Source organism: Bufo gargarizans, chromosome 2 (assembly GCF_014858855.1).
Source record: "Bufo gargarizans isolate SCDJY-AF-19 chromosome 2, ASM1485885v1, whole genome shotgun sequence".
NCBI lineage: Eukaryota > Metazoa > Chordata > Amphibia > Anura > Bufonidae > Bufo > Bufo gargarizans.
In genome coordinates this window covers 144118842-144140232 of record NC_058081.1, presented here as the reverse complement: position 1 = coordinate 144140232, position 21391 = coordinate 144118842, and the positions used below count along the sequence as shown (strand labels likewise).

The window sequence follows — 21391 nt, the reverse complement described above, 5'->3', positions numbered from 1 at the left end:
GCTAAGCATCTCTGGGAACTCCTTCAAGACTGTTGGAAGACCATTTCAGGTGACTACCTCTTGAAGCTCATCAAGAGAATGCCAAGAGTGTGCAAAGCAGTAATCAAAGCAAAAGGTGGCTACTTTGAAGAACCTAGAATATGACATATTTTCAGTAGTTTCACACTTTTTTGTTATGTATATAATTCCACATGTGTTAATTCATAGTTTTGATGCCTTCAGTGTGAATCTACAATTTTCATAGTCATGAAAATAAAGAAAACTCTTTGAGAAGGTGTGTCCAAACTTTTGGTCTGTACTGTACGTAGGTGAATGGGTGTATATATGTTTACTACAGATTTGTTGAGAAGATTCAGTGGGTTAGTTAAGCAGCAATATACCTCATGTCATCGCTTGATTCTACTTTATACTATGATATATAACAGTAATTGCACTCTGTAATTGTGAAAATGTTTTTTTGTCGGTTATGTATATTAAATGTATATTAAATTATAAATAACAGAAATCATTTCATCATGGCCCCTTGTAATCCCAGACTGACAGTAGATAGATTGTTGTGAACTTAGGGTAAGTTCACATCTGCATTGGAGGCTTTAGGCTTGGTTCACACCTGAGCGTATTCGGTATGCGCATTTTACAGTTGTTTTTATCAGGCGTTTTTGAGGTGTATTTTGGGGCATTTTTGTATTTAGGAAACGCTCGTAATACGCGCGTTTGTGTGATTGACAATAGAGGCATTCAATGAAAAACTCTGGGATCTGTGGAGAACACTTATGTGGGATCTGTGGAGGACACTGTTATGGGGGATCTGTGGAGGACACTGTTATGGGGGATCTGTGGAGGACACTGTTATGGGGGATCTGTGGAGGACAGTGTTATGGTTGATATGTGGAGGACATTGTTATGGTTGATATGTGGAGGATACTGTTATGGGGGATCTGTGGAGGATACTGTTATGGGGGATCTGTGGAGGATACTGTTATGGGGGATCTGTGGAGGATACTGTTATGGGGGATCTGTAGAGGATACTGTTATGGGGATCTGTAGAGGATACTGTTATGGGGGATCTGTGGAGGACACTGTTATGGGGGATCTGTGGAGGACACTGTTATGGGGGATCTGTGGAGGACACTGTTATGGGGGATCTGTGGAGGACACTGTTATGGGGGATCTGTGGAGGACACTGTTATGGGGGATCTGTGGAGGACACTATTATGGTTGATATGTGGAGGACAGCGTTATGGTTGATATGTGGAGGATACTGTTATGGGGGATCTGTGGAGGACACTTTTATGGGGGATGTGTGCTATGACGCATAGGGCCATGGGGGGCCAGCATAAGACACACATATAGCATCTTATGCTGGTCCCCCTCACGTGTCCTAAACTGCGCACATAACTGGCTTTGTGTGTAAAGTATTTTACTACTGTATATTAAACAAGCTCTCTCCTATTGATAAAATGGCCAGCCTCTGTACTCACTTTCACTATGAATGCACTGCAGCGAGCGTCAGTGACGTCACTTAGTAATGCTCCTAATTCAGGAAGGAGGAGCATTACTCACTGCCGCTCGCTGCAGTGCATTCATAAAAGTGAGTACAGAGGCTGGCCATTTTATCAACAGGAGAGAGCTAGTTTCAGACAGTATTAAAATACTTTTTACACACAAAGCGGCGCGTACGTACGCGCGTTTTTAAATTAGCAAACAAGAAACCCCCATTGTCGCGCGTTTCTGCTTAAGTCTATGGGCGGGAACGCACGACAATACGCCCCAAAGAAGCTCCTGGGGCGTATTGTAAAACACTCAGGTGAGAACCATGCCCATAGGGAAGCATTGGTTCTTGACTGTTGAGCGTTTTACAGCGCGTAGGAACGCTCTGTAAAACGCACAGGTGTGAACCCAGCCTAATTCTGTCACAGATTCTGTTTAAAGTACGAGAGAAAAAGTCTGGACTCCCGAACGTTAGCCATTAAAATCAGTGGGGTCTGTTTGGGTCAGCCATGTGCCAAATTTGGCACATTATTTTTGTTGTTCTTCTAGAACGTAGCAGAACCGGGGAAATAAATGAGATGTGAACACAACCTATTGTAACTTTACATTACCACAGTTCTCTCAAAAACGAAATTGCTAAATTCTGTACAAAGTTCCAAATGGAATGCAATTTCTAATGCTCTACTTTTAGTTTTGATCCTTTTGTCTTGCAAATGGATTACTCTGATCTGTGGTTTACAACCTGTCCCTTGCTAGGTACAATGTCGTTTTCAAGTACTTACTTAGTGTCCGGCGTGTGCAGTCAGAACTTCAGCACTGTTGGGCTCTACAGATGCAAAGAAAACATTTGGAATATAATAGAACAGATGCCATTAAGTGTCGACTGCGGAATCACATGGCATTTCTAGTGGACAATCTTCAATATTACTTGCAGGTGAGAAATAATGAGAAAAAAAATAATAATCTTAAACGGGTTGTCCACTTTTGTAATATTGATGACTTATGCTCAAGATATGTAATCAATATCAGATTGGCGGGGGCCCAGTTTCCAGCACCCCCGCTGATCAGCTGTTTGAAGAGACCACAGCACTAGTATGCTCACCGTCGACATTACAGCGGCGAGCAGTGTAATTACAACTCCATCGTCCCTATTTACTTAAATGGGATGGCTTCTTCCGATTCAAGTGAATTGGGCATTGAAGTAAATGGGGATGTCTTAGTTGTAATCACACCTGCTCGCTGCTGCAATGTTAAGGGTGAGCATACTACCGCTGCGGTCTCTTCAAACAGCTGATCAGTGGGACTTCTGGGAATCGGACTCCCACCAATCTGATATTGATGACCTATCCTTGGGGTAGGACATCAGTATAACAAAAGCGGACAGTCCCTTTTTTAGTGTATTTAGTAACATGTTATTGTCACTTTGGTGGCTTCCTATGCTAGAGGTATCCATAAACCTCCTTACATTATGAGCTCTCTTTTTAAAATTTAGGTAGATGTGTTGGAATCTCAGTTCTCACAGCTCTTAGAGCAGATCAACTCAACCCGAGATTTTGAGAGTATTCGCCTGGCTCACGACCATTTTCTCAGCAATCTCCTGGCCCAGTCCTTCATCTTATTAAAACCTGTAAGTACAGCATTTGTTTTAACATCTAATAATCAAATCTTGTATTGTTCCCAGCTTACATTGAAAACTTTCTATTTGCAGGTTTTTCATTGTCTAAATGAAATCTTAGATTTGTGTCATAGCTTCTGCTCTCTAGTCAGCCAGAACCTGGGTCCTCTAGATGAACGTGGTGCTGGTCAGCTGGATATCTTAGTTAAAGTAAGTGATATGTTTTTTTTTTTTTAAATCAGATAATGTTTATTACAATGCATTTAGAAAGCATTCAGACGCATTCAATTTTGTTATATTGCGTCTTGTGCTAAAATAAAAAAGTGAAAATAGAATGGTAAAAATCTTTGCTAACTTATTCAGAATGAAAAACTAAAATCTTGGGGGGCGTGGCCGGATGCAGAGCTAGTAGGAAACAATTCCAGCAGGTACCGATAAATTAAGCGGCACACAGCACTCCTGGACCCCTTAAATGGCGTCTTAATGCGCTCCACAGCTGCCCCAAGCATTCACCTCCTCACTATGGGCCGCGCTAAGAAAAAAGATGCAGCGCCAGCAAAGATCAAGGTCTTTGCCCCGGCCTCGGGCTAAAATCATGATGGTGCCCGCAGTTCTCATCATAGAAGTGCCGAGAGAGAAGAGCGCTCTGAATCCTCCCTGCCCTCCTCAGTGCATAGTTCCCTACCCAGAAAACAGCTATTCCTCAGTGGAAGCCAAGAACAGCCCCACAATAAAGAGCAAACAACTCCTTCAATGAGAGGCTCTTTTGAATGTATACATGAGGCACAGTCACAGCCTTCCCCCAGCAGAGGCATGAATAGCCCTCCAGTCACAGAATCTACACTGAGAAGCCTCTTATCTGAGCTTTAACAGTCAATACATAAAGATATCACCACTGCCTTCTCAGCATTGCAAAAAGATATAGCACAAATTGGGGACAGAATCTCCCATATTGAAAATAAAATGGAGGAATTCACAACCACACACAATCAATTAGTGGATGTGCACAATGAGGTAAAAGAGGATATTTCAGCACTTTAACTCAAGCTAGCAGTCTTGGAAGACCGCTGAAGACGTAACAACTTGAGGTTTAGGGGGATTCCCGAAAGTATTAACGTAGACGCTTTGCAGGATTTCCTCATGGATTTCTTTGTAGCGCTCATCCCTTCAGAAGAACAAAGAGATTTTCTTATAGACAGAGCGCATCGCATACCTAAGCCTAAAAGTGCACCAAACTCAGCCTCTAGAGACGTCATCGCAAGACTTCATTTTTTTTATTTTAAGGAGAAAATCACAAGAGCCGTTACAACAGCACAAGATCTCCCAGAGCGCTTCCAAAACGTTCTGGTGTTTACAGACCTATCCACTACCACCTTAAACAGACGGAGGGAATTCTCTACTGCCACCAAAGTCTTGAGGGACAATAACATCAAGTGGGGATATACAGTCAAATTAATAGTCTCCAAAAATGGCATAACCCACGTCCTGACATTGCCAAGAGAAGCCATGACACTACTGCAAAAATGGTCGGCGGTAACTCTGGGTGAAGATATACAAGCTCTCCACTAAAGAAGAGACTGCCGGCACGCCTTCTAAAGAATGGACATAAATCATGGGGACTACCTCGAGCTGCAGTCACCTGGGGTCTTGTGAGTAAACCCTTTAAAGTTTCAGGTACCTGGAGCAGCGAAGGAGCGACTAACTTCTTTGATCTCCCCCCTGTAAATATACTGGATAAATAGAGGATCTTACCTATTCTACTGTTATAATTACAGTTTAATCTGTTACAGTTAGTTGTATATATCCACCGCTCTCTCCCCTTCTTAACCCTATTGTATTTTTTTTTTTCTTTTTTGTTATTTTTTTCTTTTTACTTAATGGTGTCATTTATATTTCTAAACCTTTTGTATTTAAGAGACTAATATGGTTTTTACTATCTCTAGTATTAATACTAAAGGCCTTAATAGCCCTCTTAAAAGATCAATGTTCTGGAAGGAAGCAAAGCTATTAAAATCTGACATGTGTGCCCAAGAGACCCACTTATATAAAGAGGACACTTTTAGGTTGCATCATAGAAACTTCACTAATATTTTTACCGCTCCAGCCACGGGGAAGAAAAAAGGAGTCTCAATAGCGATTAAAAATAACTTAGCTTTTCAACTCATTAAAGAAATAACGGACCAAGACGGAAGATATATTATCCTCGTATGTAATATTAATATTAAAATATATACATTAGTCACCATATATGCCCCTAATCATCAACAACTTCCTTTCTTTAAGATTTATTATTAAAGATATCCAGCATAAAACAGGGGTCATTGCTCATTTGCGGAGATTTTAATTTATCCCCGTCACCCATCATGGATAAATCCTCCCATCCAGATTCCAGTCAATCGTCCCCATTTCACAACTTGTATCAGAAGATCTGTACGATACATGGAGAGTGCCTCCGAGCGTGACTACACATTCTATTCCCATCCACATAAAAGATATTCAAGAATTGACCTTATTATAGAAGATAAATGGCTACTGCAAAATATTAAAATGGTTAGCATTGGTTCAATAATTGTCACTGATGTAGTAGGGCAGAACACCAAAAGACAATCAAGAAGGAAGGGGAAAGACACTAGGCCTCACCGCTAGGGAAGGAAAAGGGTCACCACCTATAAAACCCTGCTCCTGGCCCTAACTCCTATTCGTATGGGCACCACTCAATGGTAGAGATACCCATACACGGGAACCTAGAGAACCCTGGTGACCCTCAGATGCCCTAAAGATAGTGACAGGGCAGAGACCACCTGTTCCTTCCCTGGTGGAGGAACTAGCGTCTCGCTGAGGCCTAGTAAACAACCGGGGGGGGGGGGGGATACAAAACACGACAAGCGGAACGCTTAAAGGGGTTGTCCCACTTTGCTTTTTTAATCTTATCAGCAGTAGATGTCCTGATAACTTCCTGGTTCTCAGGCAGTTGAGTGAAGGCCACGCCTCCTCATGACTCATCCTGCGTGCTCGTTCATGTGTATGAGGTCATCCACATGGAGCCGTATGTGAGGTCCCGCCCCCCCCCCCCCCAGTATAATAAACATTGAGTGCAGCCCCCCCCCAGTATAATATACATTTAGTGCGCCCCCCCCCCCAGTATAATATACATTCAGTGCGGCCGCCCCCCCCCCCAGTATAATATACATTCAGTGCGGCCACCCCCCCCCCAGTATAATATACATTTAGTGCGCCCCCCCCCCCCAGTATAATATACATTCAGTGCGGCCGCCCCCCCCAGTATAATATACATTCAGTGCGGCCGCCCCCCCCCCAGTATAATATACATTCAGTGCGGCCACCCCCCCCCCCCCAGTATAATATACATTCAGTGCGGACCCCCCCAGTATAATATACATTGGTGGCGCAGTGGGAAGTGCCAATGAGGGTTAAAAAAATAAATAAAAAATTAACTCACCTCCTCCAATTGTTCGCGCAGCTGCCGGTCTCCTGTTCTATCTTTAGGACCTGTGAAAGGACCTTTGGTGACATCACTGTGGTCATCACATGGTACATCATATGATCCATCACCATGGTAATGGACCATGTGATTAGCTCAGTGACGTCACCAAAGGTCCTTTCACAGGTCCTAAAGATAGAACAGGAGACCGGCAGCTGCGCGAACAATTGGAGGAGGTGAGTTAATTTTTTATTTATTTTTTTAACCCTCATTGGCACTTCCCACTGCGCCACCAATGTATATTATACTGGGGGGGTCCGCACTGAATGTATATTATACTGGGGGGGGGGGGGTGGCCGCACTGAATGTATATTATACTGGGGGGGGGTGGCCGCACTGAATGTATATTATACTGGGGGGGGGGTGGCCGCACTGAATGTATATTATACTGGGGGGGGGTGGCCGCACTGAATGTATATTATACTGGGGGGGGGGGGGGGGCGCACTGCGCCACCAATGTTAATACAAATGCAGGAGGTGGGTGCCGGAGTGAAATAGCCGGCACCCGACCTCTATGATAGGGGGCTGCGATCAGCGGCAGTTAACCCCTAAGGTCCCGCTCCCTGTCATAGAGGTCGGGTGCCGGCTATTTGATTCCGGCACCCGCCTGCTGTATTTGCGCATGCGCGGGCGTGCGCGTACTTGTAGGAATGGAGAGGCGGCCCGAGTACTTGTTCAGCCGTTGTGCGCAGGCGCGGCACAGCGATGCGGCCGGACGAAAGAGGCCGTATCCATGGGATACAGAAAACAACAAAGGAATCGCTTTACATGATTTTTTGAATGAAAGGTAGCTTTTGGATAATAACATGGATAGGAAGATATGTTGTGTGGGGGTAAATAGATTAGATAAAACCTATTTTATGAAGTGGGACAACCCCTTTAACTTCAGAGGATGAAGAATGAACAGGACTTCAACACGAACCACACTCCAGCTCTTCCAAGACGAAATTAAGCTATTCCAAGCAAGGAGTGATGGGAAAAGTCAAAATAGGGCGAGGTAAAGGTCACATGATCCACACCTGAACAGGAGGTGTGGACATACCAGCAACACACAGACAAAGTGAAACCAAAAGAGGCTGTCAGATCACTAATGCGTAGATAATCTTTCAGACCTTCTGGGACCTGTCACAGATGTGACAATAATATGGTCGGACCACGCGCCAGTGCCATGCCACATTTCAGAACACTTTAATAATCACCCTTATTCTCCCTGGAGAATGAATAATAATTACTTATTAACGCATTCTGATTAAAAAAAAATAAAAAAAAATACTGGAGAATTTACAGGAATACTTTTCCTTCAGCTCCACTGCAGAAGTCTCCCCGATCACTGTGTGGTGTGCGCATAAAGCGTTTATAAGAGGGCAGCTGATAAAAATTGCTGCTCATAACAAGACATAGGCTTCTCCAGACATGAAAAACTAAGTAAAGCTATAGCAAATCTGGAACATTCACACAAACTTAAACCGTCGCTCATAACATATAAACAACTTCTGGATTTAAGATATGAGCTATATCAACATAAACATGACAAAAACTACACTAGATGTACGATGATCAGCAAAACCCCAGAAACATAGCCAATGTCTTTGCTTCCTTATAATCGCTTCACTTATAATCTAAAGGATGATCCTTCCACCCCACAACCAACTAGTGATGGGATCACTTTTCTGAAAGAAATTTCACTCCCATAAATAGCAAAAGAACAGTTAATAAATTTAAATAAACCCATAGAACTACAGGAAATATTAAAAGTGAGAAAAACGGCAAAAAAATAAATCCCCCGGACCTTGACGGTCTGTCCAATAAGTACTTTAAAACCTGCTATGACATCCTAGCCCCTCATATACTAATAACTTTTCAACAGATCTTCAATACAGGGGAAATCCCTGGTGAAATGTTACAAGCAACGATCATTCCTCTCCCCAAACCAGGTAAATCTCCGGACCTACCAAGCAATTTTAGGCCCATTTCGTTATTAAACTCAGAGTTTAAAATATACTCCAAGATATATTAGCGAACAGGATCTCTCATATTGTCCCCTATCTTATTAATAAAGACCAAGTCGGCTTCATTAAGTCTAGGCAAACTATAGACGGAACCAGGAGAGTAATTGATCTTATTCATGTGGCGGAAACTAGGTTGGATGCCTTCTCTGCTGATATCACTGGATGCGGAGAAGGCATTATGGGGATATTTGTTTGAAATGCTTTCTAAGTAATGGGTTTAATAGTGGCATTTTAAATGCAATCAAGCTTCTGTACTCCCAACCCTCAGCACCTGAATACATCTCTGGAATGATGTCTGTTCTTAATAAGGGGCACCCTTGTCTTGTGCCGTTACTTATCTCCCATAATCTCTGCACTTGTGATAGAACCGCTTGCAGGAAAAATCAGAACGCATCCATTAATATCTGGAATTAGTGTTGGTGAACATAACCATAAAATCGGGTTGTTTGCTGATGACAATACTGGGGCTCACAGATCCCCTTAATTCCTTACCAGCAGTTATGCAAGTGTTAGAGAGAGTTACATCAATTTTGTATTATAAGTTAAACGTCACTAAATGCCAAGTGTTAAATTTGGGATTAAATAAATTAGTAACCTCCCGACTGAGAACTATGTACCCACTTTAGTGGGATAACCAATATATCACCTACTTGGGTATAAAGCGTACACAGTCTACCACAAACCTCCTCTCAACTAACTATATGCCCTTAAGGGAGAAAATAAAAATGGAGCTAATTAGAATGAAAAAACATGAGATCTCTTGGACAGGTAGAATCGCCACAATTAAAATGTTTATCTTGCCTCAGATCTTATACTTGTTCCGTAATCTACCGATACCCTTTCCTATGAAGGTATTAGAGGAACTGCAATCAATTATATCTAAATATATATGGCTGGACAAACACCCGAGAGTTCAAGCCGAAGTGCTATACTTGCCTCTCTCGAAAGGGGGGCTCGGGTGCCCGTCTACTGTAAGATATTATAGAGCCTGCATATTTGAGCAGCTTAGATTTCTATGGAAAGGTGAGGAGGAGAACAGGCTATGGATCTCAATTGCAAAGTGTCTCATAGGAATATCTAATCCCCCCTTATTCTTTTACTTTCATTCAATGACAGAACAAAAGCATAAAATACACCTCTCGCCTACAATTGATGCTGTTTTAGAATTATGGACCCTATTAACCACCAAATTGAAAATCATTCATGTGGATTTCTATAAGGCCCATCTAGAAGTACTAGAGAGATGTATCCCAGATTTATATCTCAGAACATGGCTTCACACCGGCATTAAGTATATAGGGAAATTATTTGAAAATGCTGATATATTACCCTTTAATGTCGTTACAGATAAGTATCATATACCCAATAGGGAATTTCATAAGCATCTGCAGATAAGACACCTGTTATCTAAGAAAATGTGTCCACTGCCTGATGCTTCTAAACTCTCTCATTTGCTACAAAACCCTTACCATCTCAGGGCATTTTTCCTATCATATAACTATATGTTGGAAGCTATTGACGACCCCCTAGCTATTATCACAAATGGGAAAAAGATCTAAAATGCACTATTATTACAGATCAATGGCAGGCATCCTTCTCAATTACATCTAGGTTATCGAAGTGTATGAATCTAGGTGGTATCTTACACCGTCTAAGCTAAATAACATATACCCTGAAACATCTAATACATGTTGGAGGTGCCTTGAACCCAAGGCAGACATGATTCATGTATGGTGAAACTGTAGAGAGATTAAGGCTCTTTGGTCAGCTATCAATAACCTATTGACACAGGTTTGTGGAATTAAAATATCTCAGCACAACAAGCTCTTTTGTCAGTAGACTTAGATTCCTTCCCATATGAAATCAGAACAGCGAGCGCTCATGTAATAATTGCTGTGAGATTAAAGATAGCGAACTACTGGAAAAAATCAAATCCTTCTCCATTCGCTGAAATCATAGGTATGATTAATGAGAATGGTTTATCGGAGAAACTAATCGCTTCTTCCATTAATAAAATACTTCAGTTCATTAAGAAATTGATTGAAATATCTATACAATACTAAAATATGTACGAACAAGTATGAACAAAGTTTGCCCAATTGTAAGAGCCAAAACTCAGGCTTAGGTCCCCTATTTTTTTTTTTCTGGTTACTTAATGTTTTCTTCTTTTATTATTTTATATATATATATTTATGTTCTCATTGGCTCTGTATGTGATACAATGACAGACAACGCAACTCTGTTTAGTCTGTTACGGACACAGGGCGGTGATCGGAACTGGGTGCCTGCTGAAATCAGTCAGCAGGCACCCTGGGTCAATACCCCCCCCCCCCGCCCGTATTGGCGATCACTGCAAACCGCAGGTCAACCAGTTTGCAGCACTTTTGGAAGTTTCTGATCATCATTTTCTCGCATGGTGAACGCCATTAAAAATTTAAACTATGATGAAATAGAAATTTTGCCCACCTCACTTTCCCAAAAAGGTAATAAAAGTAATCAAAAAAGTCATATGTTCGCCAAAATACTACCAAACAGTCACCTCATACCGCAAAAAATGGGCCCCTACATGAGACAATGGCCCCCCAAAAAAAACTATGGCTAAAACATGATTATTTTTTTTATTTAAAAAATGCTTTTTTATATTAAACGTAAAAAAATTAAGTAGACATATTAGGTATCGCCGCGTCCGTAAGAACCTGCTCCATAAAAATACCACATGACCGAAACCCTGAGGTGAACACCGTAAAAAATAAAATAAAATTTTGTCACCTTACATTACAAAAAGTGCAATAGCAAGCGATCAAAAAGTCGTATGCCCCCCAAAATAGTGTCAATCTAACCGTCATCTCATCCCACAAGAATGATACCCTACCTAGGACAATCGCCCAAAAACTATGACTCTCAGACTATGGAGACACTAAAACCATGTTTTTTTTTTTTTTGTTTCAAAAATATTATTCTGTAAAACTTGAAAAAAATTAAAGTAAGTATATATATTAGGTATTTGCACGTCCGTAACGACCGGCTCTATAAAAATATCATATGACATAACCCCTCAGGTGAACACTGTCAAAAAACTAAAATAAAAACTAAAAAAAATTTGTTTTGTCACCTTACGTCACTAAAAGTGCAACACCAAGCAATCAAAAAGGCGTATGCCCCCCACCATGGTGCCATTTTAAGTCACCTCTTCCCGCAAAAAGTATACCCTACATAAGACAATCGCCAAAATATAAAAAAACTATAAAAATAATGATATTGTGTAAAACTGAAAAAAAAAATGTATACATATTAGGTATCACCGCGTCCGTAAGAACCTGCTCTATAAAAATAGCACATGATCTAACCTGTCAAATGAACGTTGTAAATAATAAAAAATAAAAACGGTGTCAAAACAGCAATTTTTTGGCAAATTTTCCATTTGAATCCATTTTTTGCCGTACTAAAGCAAGGGTTAGCCAAACAAAACAAAATATTTATTGCCCTGATTCTGTAGTTTACAGAAATGCCCCATATGTGGTCATAAACTGCTGTATGGCCACACGGCAGGGCACACAAGAAAAGGTACACCATATGGTTTTTGGAAGGCAGTTTTTGCTGGACTGGTTTTTTGACACCATGTCCCATTTGAAGCCCCCCCTGATGCACCCCTAGAGTAGAAACTCAAATAAGTGACCCTATTGAAGAAACTACACCCCTCAAGGTATTTAAAACTGATTTGACAAACTGTTAACAGCAAATGGAGATGAAATTTCAGAATTTCAATTTTTCGTTACTTTGCCTCACAAAATTTTTTATCTAGAGCAACCAAAAATCATATGTACCCTAAAATAGTACCAACAAAACTGCCACCTTATCCCGTAGTTTCCAAAATGGGGTCACTTTTTTGGAGTTTCTACTCTAGGGCTGCATCAGGGGGCTTCAAATGGGACATGGTGTCTAAAAACCAATCCAGCAAAATCTGCCTTCCAGAAATCATATGGTGTTCCTTTCCTTCTGAGCTCTGCCGTGTGCCCGTACAGTAGTTTACGACCACATATGGGGTGTTTCTATAAACTACAGAATCAGGGCAATAAATTTTGAGTTTTGTTTGGCTGTTAACCCTTGCTTTGTTACTGGAAAAAAATGGATTAAAATTGAAAATTTGCCCAAAAATCGAAATTCAGAAATTTTATCTCCATTTGCCATTAACTCTTGTGGAACACCTAAAGGGTTAACGACATTTGTAAAATCAGTTTTGAATACCTTGAGGGGTCTAGTTTCTAGAATGGGGTTTCATTTTTGGGTGGTTTCTATTGTGTAAGCCTCACAAAGTGACTTCAGACATGAAGTTCAGGAAAAGTTAAAGATTTGCTTCTAAACTTCTAAGCCTTGTAACGTCCCCCAAAAATAAAATGACATTCCCAAAATGATCCAAACATGAAGTAGACATATGGGGAATGTAAAGTAATAACTATTTTTGGAGGTATTACTATGTATTATAGAAGCAGAGAAATTGAGACTTGGAAATGTGCAAATTTTTGGTAAATTTTGTATTTTTTTTATAAATAAAAATGTTTTTTCGTCACATAAAAAATAATTCTCAGAATGGCTTGGATAAGTCAAAGCGTTGTAAAGTTATCACCACATAAAGTGACACCGGTGGTCTTTAAGGGGTTAAACAAAAGTTAACTTTATTGATTGTTACATGTAAAAATAAAAATAAAAAATCTTGCATTACAAGTATTCAGACCCTGGGGGTGCTTTGGTGGGCAGTCATTTCCCCTAAGTTCACACCTGAGCGTTTTACAGCGCGTTTGAACGTGCTGTAAAACGCCCGACGCATAAACAAGTTCTTGAGCTTTTTTTTGGGCGTTTGTTGCGTGTTTTGGCCCATAGACAACACTGGACAACACTCATTGGACAACACTGCAGTCAATCACACAAACGCGCGTTTACTATTGCAAAAAACGCGCATAAAAACGCACGACAAATACTCAGAAACGCTCAGGTGTGAACCCAGGGTTCAGGTCTCTCCAGAGATGTTAGATTGGGGTTCAAGTTAGAATTCTAGCTGGGCGACTCAAGGACATTCACCTAAACCACGCCTGTGTTGTCTTGGCTGTGTGAGTAGGGTTGTTGCCTTTTTGGAAGGGTCTGAAGACTTTCCGATTACACTGAAAGACAAAAGTGTGTCGGTGTGTTTCCCCCCCCCCCCAAAAAAAAAAAAACACATTAAAAAACACCACTCTGCCTAGGTGTCACGCTTCGGTGTGGGAGGGAAACGCCACACCGAGCATAGGAGGGAAGGGGGAAACAGGGAATCAGGCCTGAGAACTAGGGAAGAAAGATAGACACCTTCTAGTGAAAACCCCAACCAAAATCCTGACTGACTACCAGTATGAACAGACCCCAAAGGTAGGCGAGTTCATACACAGAAATTCCTGGAGTCCTATCTAGCCCTATAGGACCCTAGTACTAATGGCAGGGACGAGACTACCTGTTACTCACAGATTCCCTGACACTAGGTTTATAGTAATTACCTTTTCAAACAACTTTACACAAATCAATAGTACATGTGAATATAAGAATCTTTGGAATATATCTTATATTTTTTCACTTACAAGCTTGTTTTTTGTGTGATGAGTTGTGCGGTATAATGGATCCACTTAATGGTTTATATGATGTATTAGGAAACTTTAAAACCTTTTATCTGTGGGGTGTAAGTTGGGGGGGGGGGAACACAATTCCACTTAAATTTTTTGGGTACTTGGCATGAACACTGCCTGAAAGTGAGATTTATTTAAGTATTATGTGCTGCTTATGTAAAGGTTTCTGAAGATTTGTTGATTTGTATTGCAGGGTTTTAGTTGCCAGTCTTCACTACTCTTCAAAATCCTTTCAAGTGTCCGCAACCATCAGATCAATCCTGACTTGGCACAGCTCCTACTGCGATTAGATTATAATAAGTATTATACACAAGCTGGAGGCACATTGGGCAGGTACGAAAATGCTTTATGAAAATATTTTTTTGATCTGATTATTTATTTCAAAAGCTTCATCAATTACAAGGACCTGTACATATGAGAAGATGAGAAAGAAAGGAAAAACATTTTTTTTTAAAGTTTTATATATATATATATATATATATATATATATATATATACACATACACACACACACACACACACACACACACACACGTCAAGTATTTAGTCAGCCACCAATTGTGCAAGTTCTCCCGCTTGTAGGATTTCTAATAAATTAATTGGTAAATTCCTCTGTAAAATAAGTATCTGGTCACCTACAAACAAGCAAGATTTCTGGCTCTTACAGACCTGTAACTTCTTTAAGAGGCTCCTGTGTCCTCCACTCGTTACCTGTATTAATGGCACCTGTTTGAACTTATTAGTTTTAAAGACACCTGTCCACAACCTCAAACAGTCACACTCCCAACTCCACTATGGCCAAGACCAAGGAGCTGTCGAAGGACACCAGAAACAAAATTGTAGACCTGCACCAGGCTGGGAAGACTGAATCTGCAATAGGCAAGCAGCTTGGTGTGAAGAAATCAACAGTGGGAGCAATTATTAGAAGATGGAAGACCTACAAGACCACTTATAATCTCCCTCGATCTGGGGCTCCACGCAAGATCTCACCCCGTGGGGTCAAAATGATCGCAGGAACGGTGAGCAAAAATCCCAGAACCACATGGGGGGGGACCTAGTGAATGACCCGCAGAGAGCTGGGACCAAAGTAACAAAGGCTACCATCAGTAACACACTACGCCGCCAGGGACTCAAATTCTGCAGTGCCAGGCTTGTCCCCCTGCTTAAGCCAGTACATGTCCGGGCCCGTCTGAAGTTTGCTAGAGAGCATTTGTGTGATCCAGAAGAGGATTGTGAGAATGTCATATGGTCAGATGAAACCAAAGTAGAACTTTTTGGTAAAAACTAAATTCGTTGTGTTTGGAGGAGAAAGAATGCTGAGTTGCATCCAAATAGCACCATACCTACTGTGAAGCATGGGGGTGGAAACATAATTCTTTGGGGCTGTTTTTCTGCAAAGGGACCAGGACGACTGATCCGTGTAAAGGAAAGAATGAATGGCGCCATGTATCGTGAGATTTTGAGTAAAAACCTCGTTCCATCAGGAAGGGCATTGAAGATGAAACGTGGCTAGGTCTTTTAGCATGACAATGATCCCAAACACACCGCCCGGGCAACGAAGGAGTGGCTTCGTAAGGAGCATTTCAAGGTCCTAGAGTGGCCTAGCCAGCTCCAGATCTTAACCCCATAGAAAACCTTTGGAGGAAGTTGAAAGTCCGTTCCTCCATGCAGATCTCCTCACAGCTCTAGAGGAGATCTGCATGCAGGAATGGGCCAAAATACCAGCAACAGTGTGTGAAAACCTTGTGAAGACTTACAGAAAACTTTTGACCTCTGTCATTGCCAACAAAGGGTATATAACAAAGTATTCAGATGAACTTTTGTTAGTGACCAAATACTTATTTTCCACCATAATTTGCTAATAAATTCTTTAAAAAAATCAGACAGTGTGATTTCCTGGAATTTTTTTTTTCTTATGTCTCTCATAGTTGAGGTATACCTATGATGAAAATTACAGGTCTCTCTCATCTTTTTAAGTGTGAGAATTTGCACAATTGGTGGCTGACTAAATACAAATGTGTGTGTGTGTATATATATATATATATAAGTATTACACTCACCGGTAATCCGGTTTCCTGGAAGTCTCCATGACAGCACAAACTGAGATTGCCTTCCTCTGATAGGACAGGAAAAAGCACACAGAGAGGTTAGAAACCCCACCCCCACCCCTCATCGCCAGTGTATTATAACAGGACTAGGACAAGGGGTAGAACGTAAAACTAGCCAAATAGTCTATTGACAAAGAAAAACAAGGGTGGGACAAAGTTGTGCTGTCATGGAGACTTCCAGGAAACCGGATTACCGGTGAGTGTAATACTCATTTCCCCAGTCATCTCCATGACAGCACAAACTGAGAACTAACAAAGTAACTTAGGGGGGGGGGACTACAGCACCTAGGACTTTACATCCAAAGGCCAAGTCCTCGTCAGCAAACACATCCACCCTATAATGCTTGGTGAAGGTGTAGGCCCTCTTCCAGGTAGCTGCCCTACAGATCTGTTCTAACGAAGCAGAGGCTCTTTCAGCCCAAGAAGTGGAGACAGATCTAACCGAGTGGGCTCTAAGGGATGGAGGAGCCTCCTTACCAGAGGCTTTATAGGCCTCTGAGATGGTGCATCTAATCCAGCGGGATATAGAGCTCTTAGCTGCTTTCTTACCCCTATTTGGACCTGTAAACTGGATAAATAAATTTTTGTCGATACGCCACTCCTTGTGGCGTGTAAATAATGAAGAACTGAACGCCTAACATCTAAATTGTGGAATCTAGATTCCTGCCCGTCTTTAGGGTTAGGAAAAATAGACGGGATAACTATATCTTGCGACCTATAAAAGGAGGAGACCACCTTGGGGAGAAAACAGGGGTCTAATTTGAAAACAAGCTTGTCTAGCACCTTGAGGAAGGGTTCCTGTATGGACAGAGCCTGGAGCTCGCAAACCCTCCTTGCGGTGGATATGGCCACTAGGAAGATGGTTTTCAGAGTGAGCCACTTGATAGATAGGGAGAGCAGAGGCTGAAACGGAACATCTGACAGCCCTAAAAGGACGGTGTTGAGGTTCCATGGTGCGACCATATTCCTGACTCGGGGATTCAGTCGATCTGCCGCTTTCAGGAATCTTGCTACCCAGGGGACCTCATAAAGGCTGGTATTATAGAGGGCCCCCAAGGCAGAAGCCTGAACTCGCAAAGTGTTAGGAGCAAGACCCAAATCCAGCCCATCCTGGAGGAATTCCAGGATAAGAGGGATATTAGGGGTGGACTGGTTGAACCTGACTCCGCCCCAGGAGGCGAACTTCCTCCAAACCTTGAGGTACGCTTTGGAGGTGTTGGACTTCCTACTGAGTAAGAGAGTCTTAACTACTCTTTCAGAGAGCCCTAGCCCTAGCAAGAGGGATTGCTCAGAATCCAGGTGGACAGCTTGAGGAGGTTGGTATTGGGGTGCGGTATGGGACCCTGGGTTAGAAGACCCTCCTCCGGCCAGAAACAAATGGGATCTTCCGGGCTGAGGGACCTGAGGAGGCCCGAACCAGCTTCTCCTGGGCCAGAATGGGACCACCAGAATCAGTCTGCACCTTTCGGACTGAAACTTTTGGAGCACTCTTGGGATTACTGGTATCGGGGGAAAGGCGTAGACTAGGCCCGTCGTCCAGCTCTGGGTAAAAGCGTCTGTTGCCACACATGGGTCTCTTCGATTGAGGGAGAAGAAATTCTGAACCTTGCGATTCTTCGCTGATGGTTTCCCCCAATGATCCCGAATCTGTTGGAAAGCGGTCTGGGACAAAGACCACTCACCAGGGACCCCTTTAGATGTACTGCCGCAAGGGATTGTAGATTATTTTCTGCCCGAAGGAAGATTCGGTCTCAGAGCCTCTGGAGGTGACAGTGTCTTGTTCCTCCTTGGTGCTGGATAAAAGCCACCGCTGTGGAATTGTCCGAATGGACCAGGACGTGGCGATTTTTGGCCTGTATTTGGATGGACCTGAGGCCTTCCCACACCGCACAGAGTTCTCTGTAGTTGGAGGACATCCCTCTCTGGTCCTCGGACCAAATCCCCTGAAAAGTCTCTGAAGCCGTGAGGGCCCCCCAACCCCAAGAGCTGGCGTCCGTCGTGAGGGAAAACACTTTCCTGCCTCCATGGAACTCCCGATTCCAGGTTCTTGGTCTTGAGCCACCAGCCCAGTGAAGCCTTTACCTCCCGGGACACTGACAACCCCTGGTCCAGGGATGATCGATACCTGTTCCATTGTTTTAGAACCAGCTTCTGTAAGGGTCTCGTATAAAATTGGGCCCAGACTACCGCAGGGATGCAGAAGGTGAGATGGCCCAGCATTTCCATGCCCTGCTTTATTGAGCAACGGGACTGTTTGGTGAAGTGGAGGACCCTTGACCTCAGCTTCTGTACCTTTAGCGGAGAGAGAAAAGTTTTTTGAAGAACTGAATCCAAGAGAATACCCAGGAATACCTTCCGATGGTCTGGGAACATGTCGGACTTCTCCCGGTTGATCAACCAGCCCAAGTTCTGGAGGCGTGAGAGAACCACTTGAATGTGTCTGTGAAGGAGATCTGAGGTTTCTGCTACTACTAGCAGGTCGTCTAGGTAAGGGACGATTATTATCCCCTCCTTGCTTAGGGAGGCTACGACCTCCGCCATCACCTTGGTGAATATGCGGGGTGCCGATGATATGCCGAACGAGAGGCACTTGAACTGATAGTGGCAAACTGTCCCGCCTTGCTCCACTGCGAACCTCAGATATCTTCTGGAACGGACCTGTATTGGGATATGTAAGTATGCGTCGGAGAGGTCTATTGTAGCCATCATAGACCCTCTTTTTTTTTTTTTTTTAAACTCGTTTTATTGAAAAAGAGTAACAAGGCACATATATGGCATAGACATATGCATATCGTAAAATCACATACAGTAGGCTACAGCGAGTACACCATTGCACAGAAGTCATCACTTCCCTCCCTCCCAAGCACAGTGTGGACAATCAAAGCATCGAATCAAAATAAAGAGAACCTAGAGGGTCTGTGCTCCTCTCAGGGGTTGTCTGACCTTGTAGAATTGGGCGATGTGGTTAGAGTAGAGTCGCACCATAGTCCCCAAACCTTCTGAAATTTGTCAGGGCACTTCCTATTTACATATAATACTTTTTCGTATGGGATGATCTGGTTCACTAGCCTCTTCCAGATTCCCACAGTAGGAAGATCGTCCGCCATCCATTTTAGAGCTATCACCTTGCGGGCCATAAACAGGGATTCACTGAGGAGTATTTTATTGTAATGTGACCACCCGTCATTGTTTAATACGCCCAACAGACATACCTTGGGACATAACGGAATCGGACCCATACCTAATGACGACAAGACTCTAAGGATATCCTGCCAGTATGATCTGATATGGGAGCATTCCCACATCATGTGCCAGAAGTCCGCGCCAGTCTGTGAGCATCTAAGGCAATCAGGCTGAGGCATCCTCCCCATCTTATGCAGCCTGGTATGAGTCAAATAACTACGGTGCAACATATATAACTGTATCAGTCTGTTGTTAACCGACGGTGACACAGAGGTGACAGCCTCCAACGCATCCGCCCATTCCTCTGCAGTAAGATGGGGAACATTACCCTTCCACCTGGCTTCGGCTAGAATGGGTTGTGAAGACATTCGTAACCCCAACAAGTAAGTGTAAAGGGCCGAAATTAGACCCCTAGGCCCTTGTGATTTCACCACACCGATTAAGGGATATGAAGAGATGGCCCTGCTTGGATCCCTAAACTGTGCCTGCAGCGCATGCCTGATCTGCAAATATCTAAAAAATTGGGTACGCTCCAGGCCATATTTCTCCTGAACTTGAGAAAAGGAACAAAGAACACCATTCTGATACAAGTCGCGCAGCGCATGTATCCCTAAAGATGCCCAAACCTGAGTTCCCTCTATAGATTGCAAATGTGGAAGCAATGGATTATCCCACAGGGGTATATCATCCGCCCAATCCTGATAGCGCCTCAATTTGGAGTCTCTCCAAACTTGATGTGCCAGCCTGTGAATCTGCAATAATTTCCCTGACAACGATCCCGCCCCTTCTAACACTGGCCATAAACTGGACAGCCCCAGATACTGCTGCAGGTAATATTCCATATTCACTAGAGGTTGCCCATTAACCCACCCAGCTAAAAACCTCAATTGACCCGCTAGGAAGTACAAATGAAAATCCGGGAGAGCCGCGCCCCCCGACACCCTGGACCGCTGTAACGTGTGCATGGCTAATTTATGTCTGGCCTTGCCCCAGATAAACTGCACCATTAAGGAATGAAGCCGATCAAAAAAATTCCTAGATACTGGAGTGCAGGCATGTTCCAACAAATATAGCCCCTTGGGTAGTAGGATCATCTTTATCAAGTTAATCCGTCCCATAATAGATATAGGCAGCGTTTTCCAGATAGCAAACTTGCTAGAAAAAACTGATTCCAAAGGGGCAACATTTTTGGTGTACGCTTCTCTCGGGTCTCTGGTAATGAAAATCCCCAAATATTTAAAATGGTCCACAATCCTCAGATTATGATACTCAACGGGCCAATCAGCGTCCCATAAGGGCATGAGAGCCGACTTGGTCCAATTAATATGTAAACCCGAGTACCGACCAAATGTCTCTATAATACTGATCGCTCGTGGCAGAGACACCTCCAACCTACTAATGAACAATATGAGATCATCTGCGTACAGGCCCACTCTATCCTCCCTCCCCCCAAGCTCGACACCTGCATAGAGAGGATCCTGTCGAATTCGAAGAGCCAGGTGCTCAATGGCAATCGCAAACAGGAGAGGGGAAAGAGGGCAACCCTGCCTCGTACCTCTTTGTAAATCAAAATAAGCTGAGGTGGTACCATTCACCAAGACATTGGCTCTGGGACTTTTATACAATATCCGAATCCATTGCAGGAACCTAGGACCAAAGCCAAACTTCCCCATTACCTTCAGCAGATAGGCCCATTCTAGCGAATCGAATGCCTTCGCGGTATCAAGTGAAGCCAAGGCCCACTGCCTGTCATCCTGAGTACCAATTTGGGCTATGACTTGAGTCCTACGAATATTGCTAGAGGTCGAGCGTCCAGGTATAAACCCAGTCTGATC

At 42.9% G+C, this 21391-nt stretch overlaps 1 protein-coding gene across 1 annotated transcript in view; it reads left to right on the top strand.

Annotated features, from left to right (window-relative positions):
• Positions 1-21391, top strand: part of TUBGCP4 (tubulin gamma complex associated protein 4) — a 99852-nt gene that overhangs the window by 70119 nt on the left and 8342 nt on the right. Inside the window, 4 exon segments of the mRNA XM_044279560.1 lie at positions 2248-2425; positions 2984-3118; positions 3200-3316; positions 14459-14598. Of these exon segments, the coding sequence (XP_044135495.1) occupies positions 2248-2425; positions 2984-3118; positions 3200-3316; positions 14459-14598 (570 nt within the window).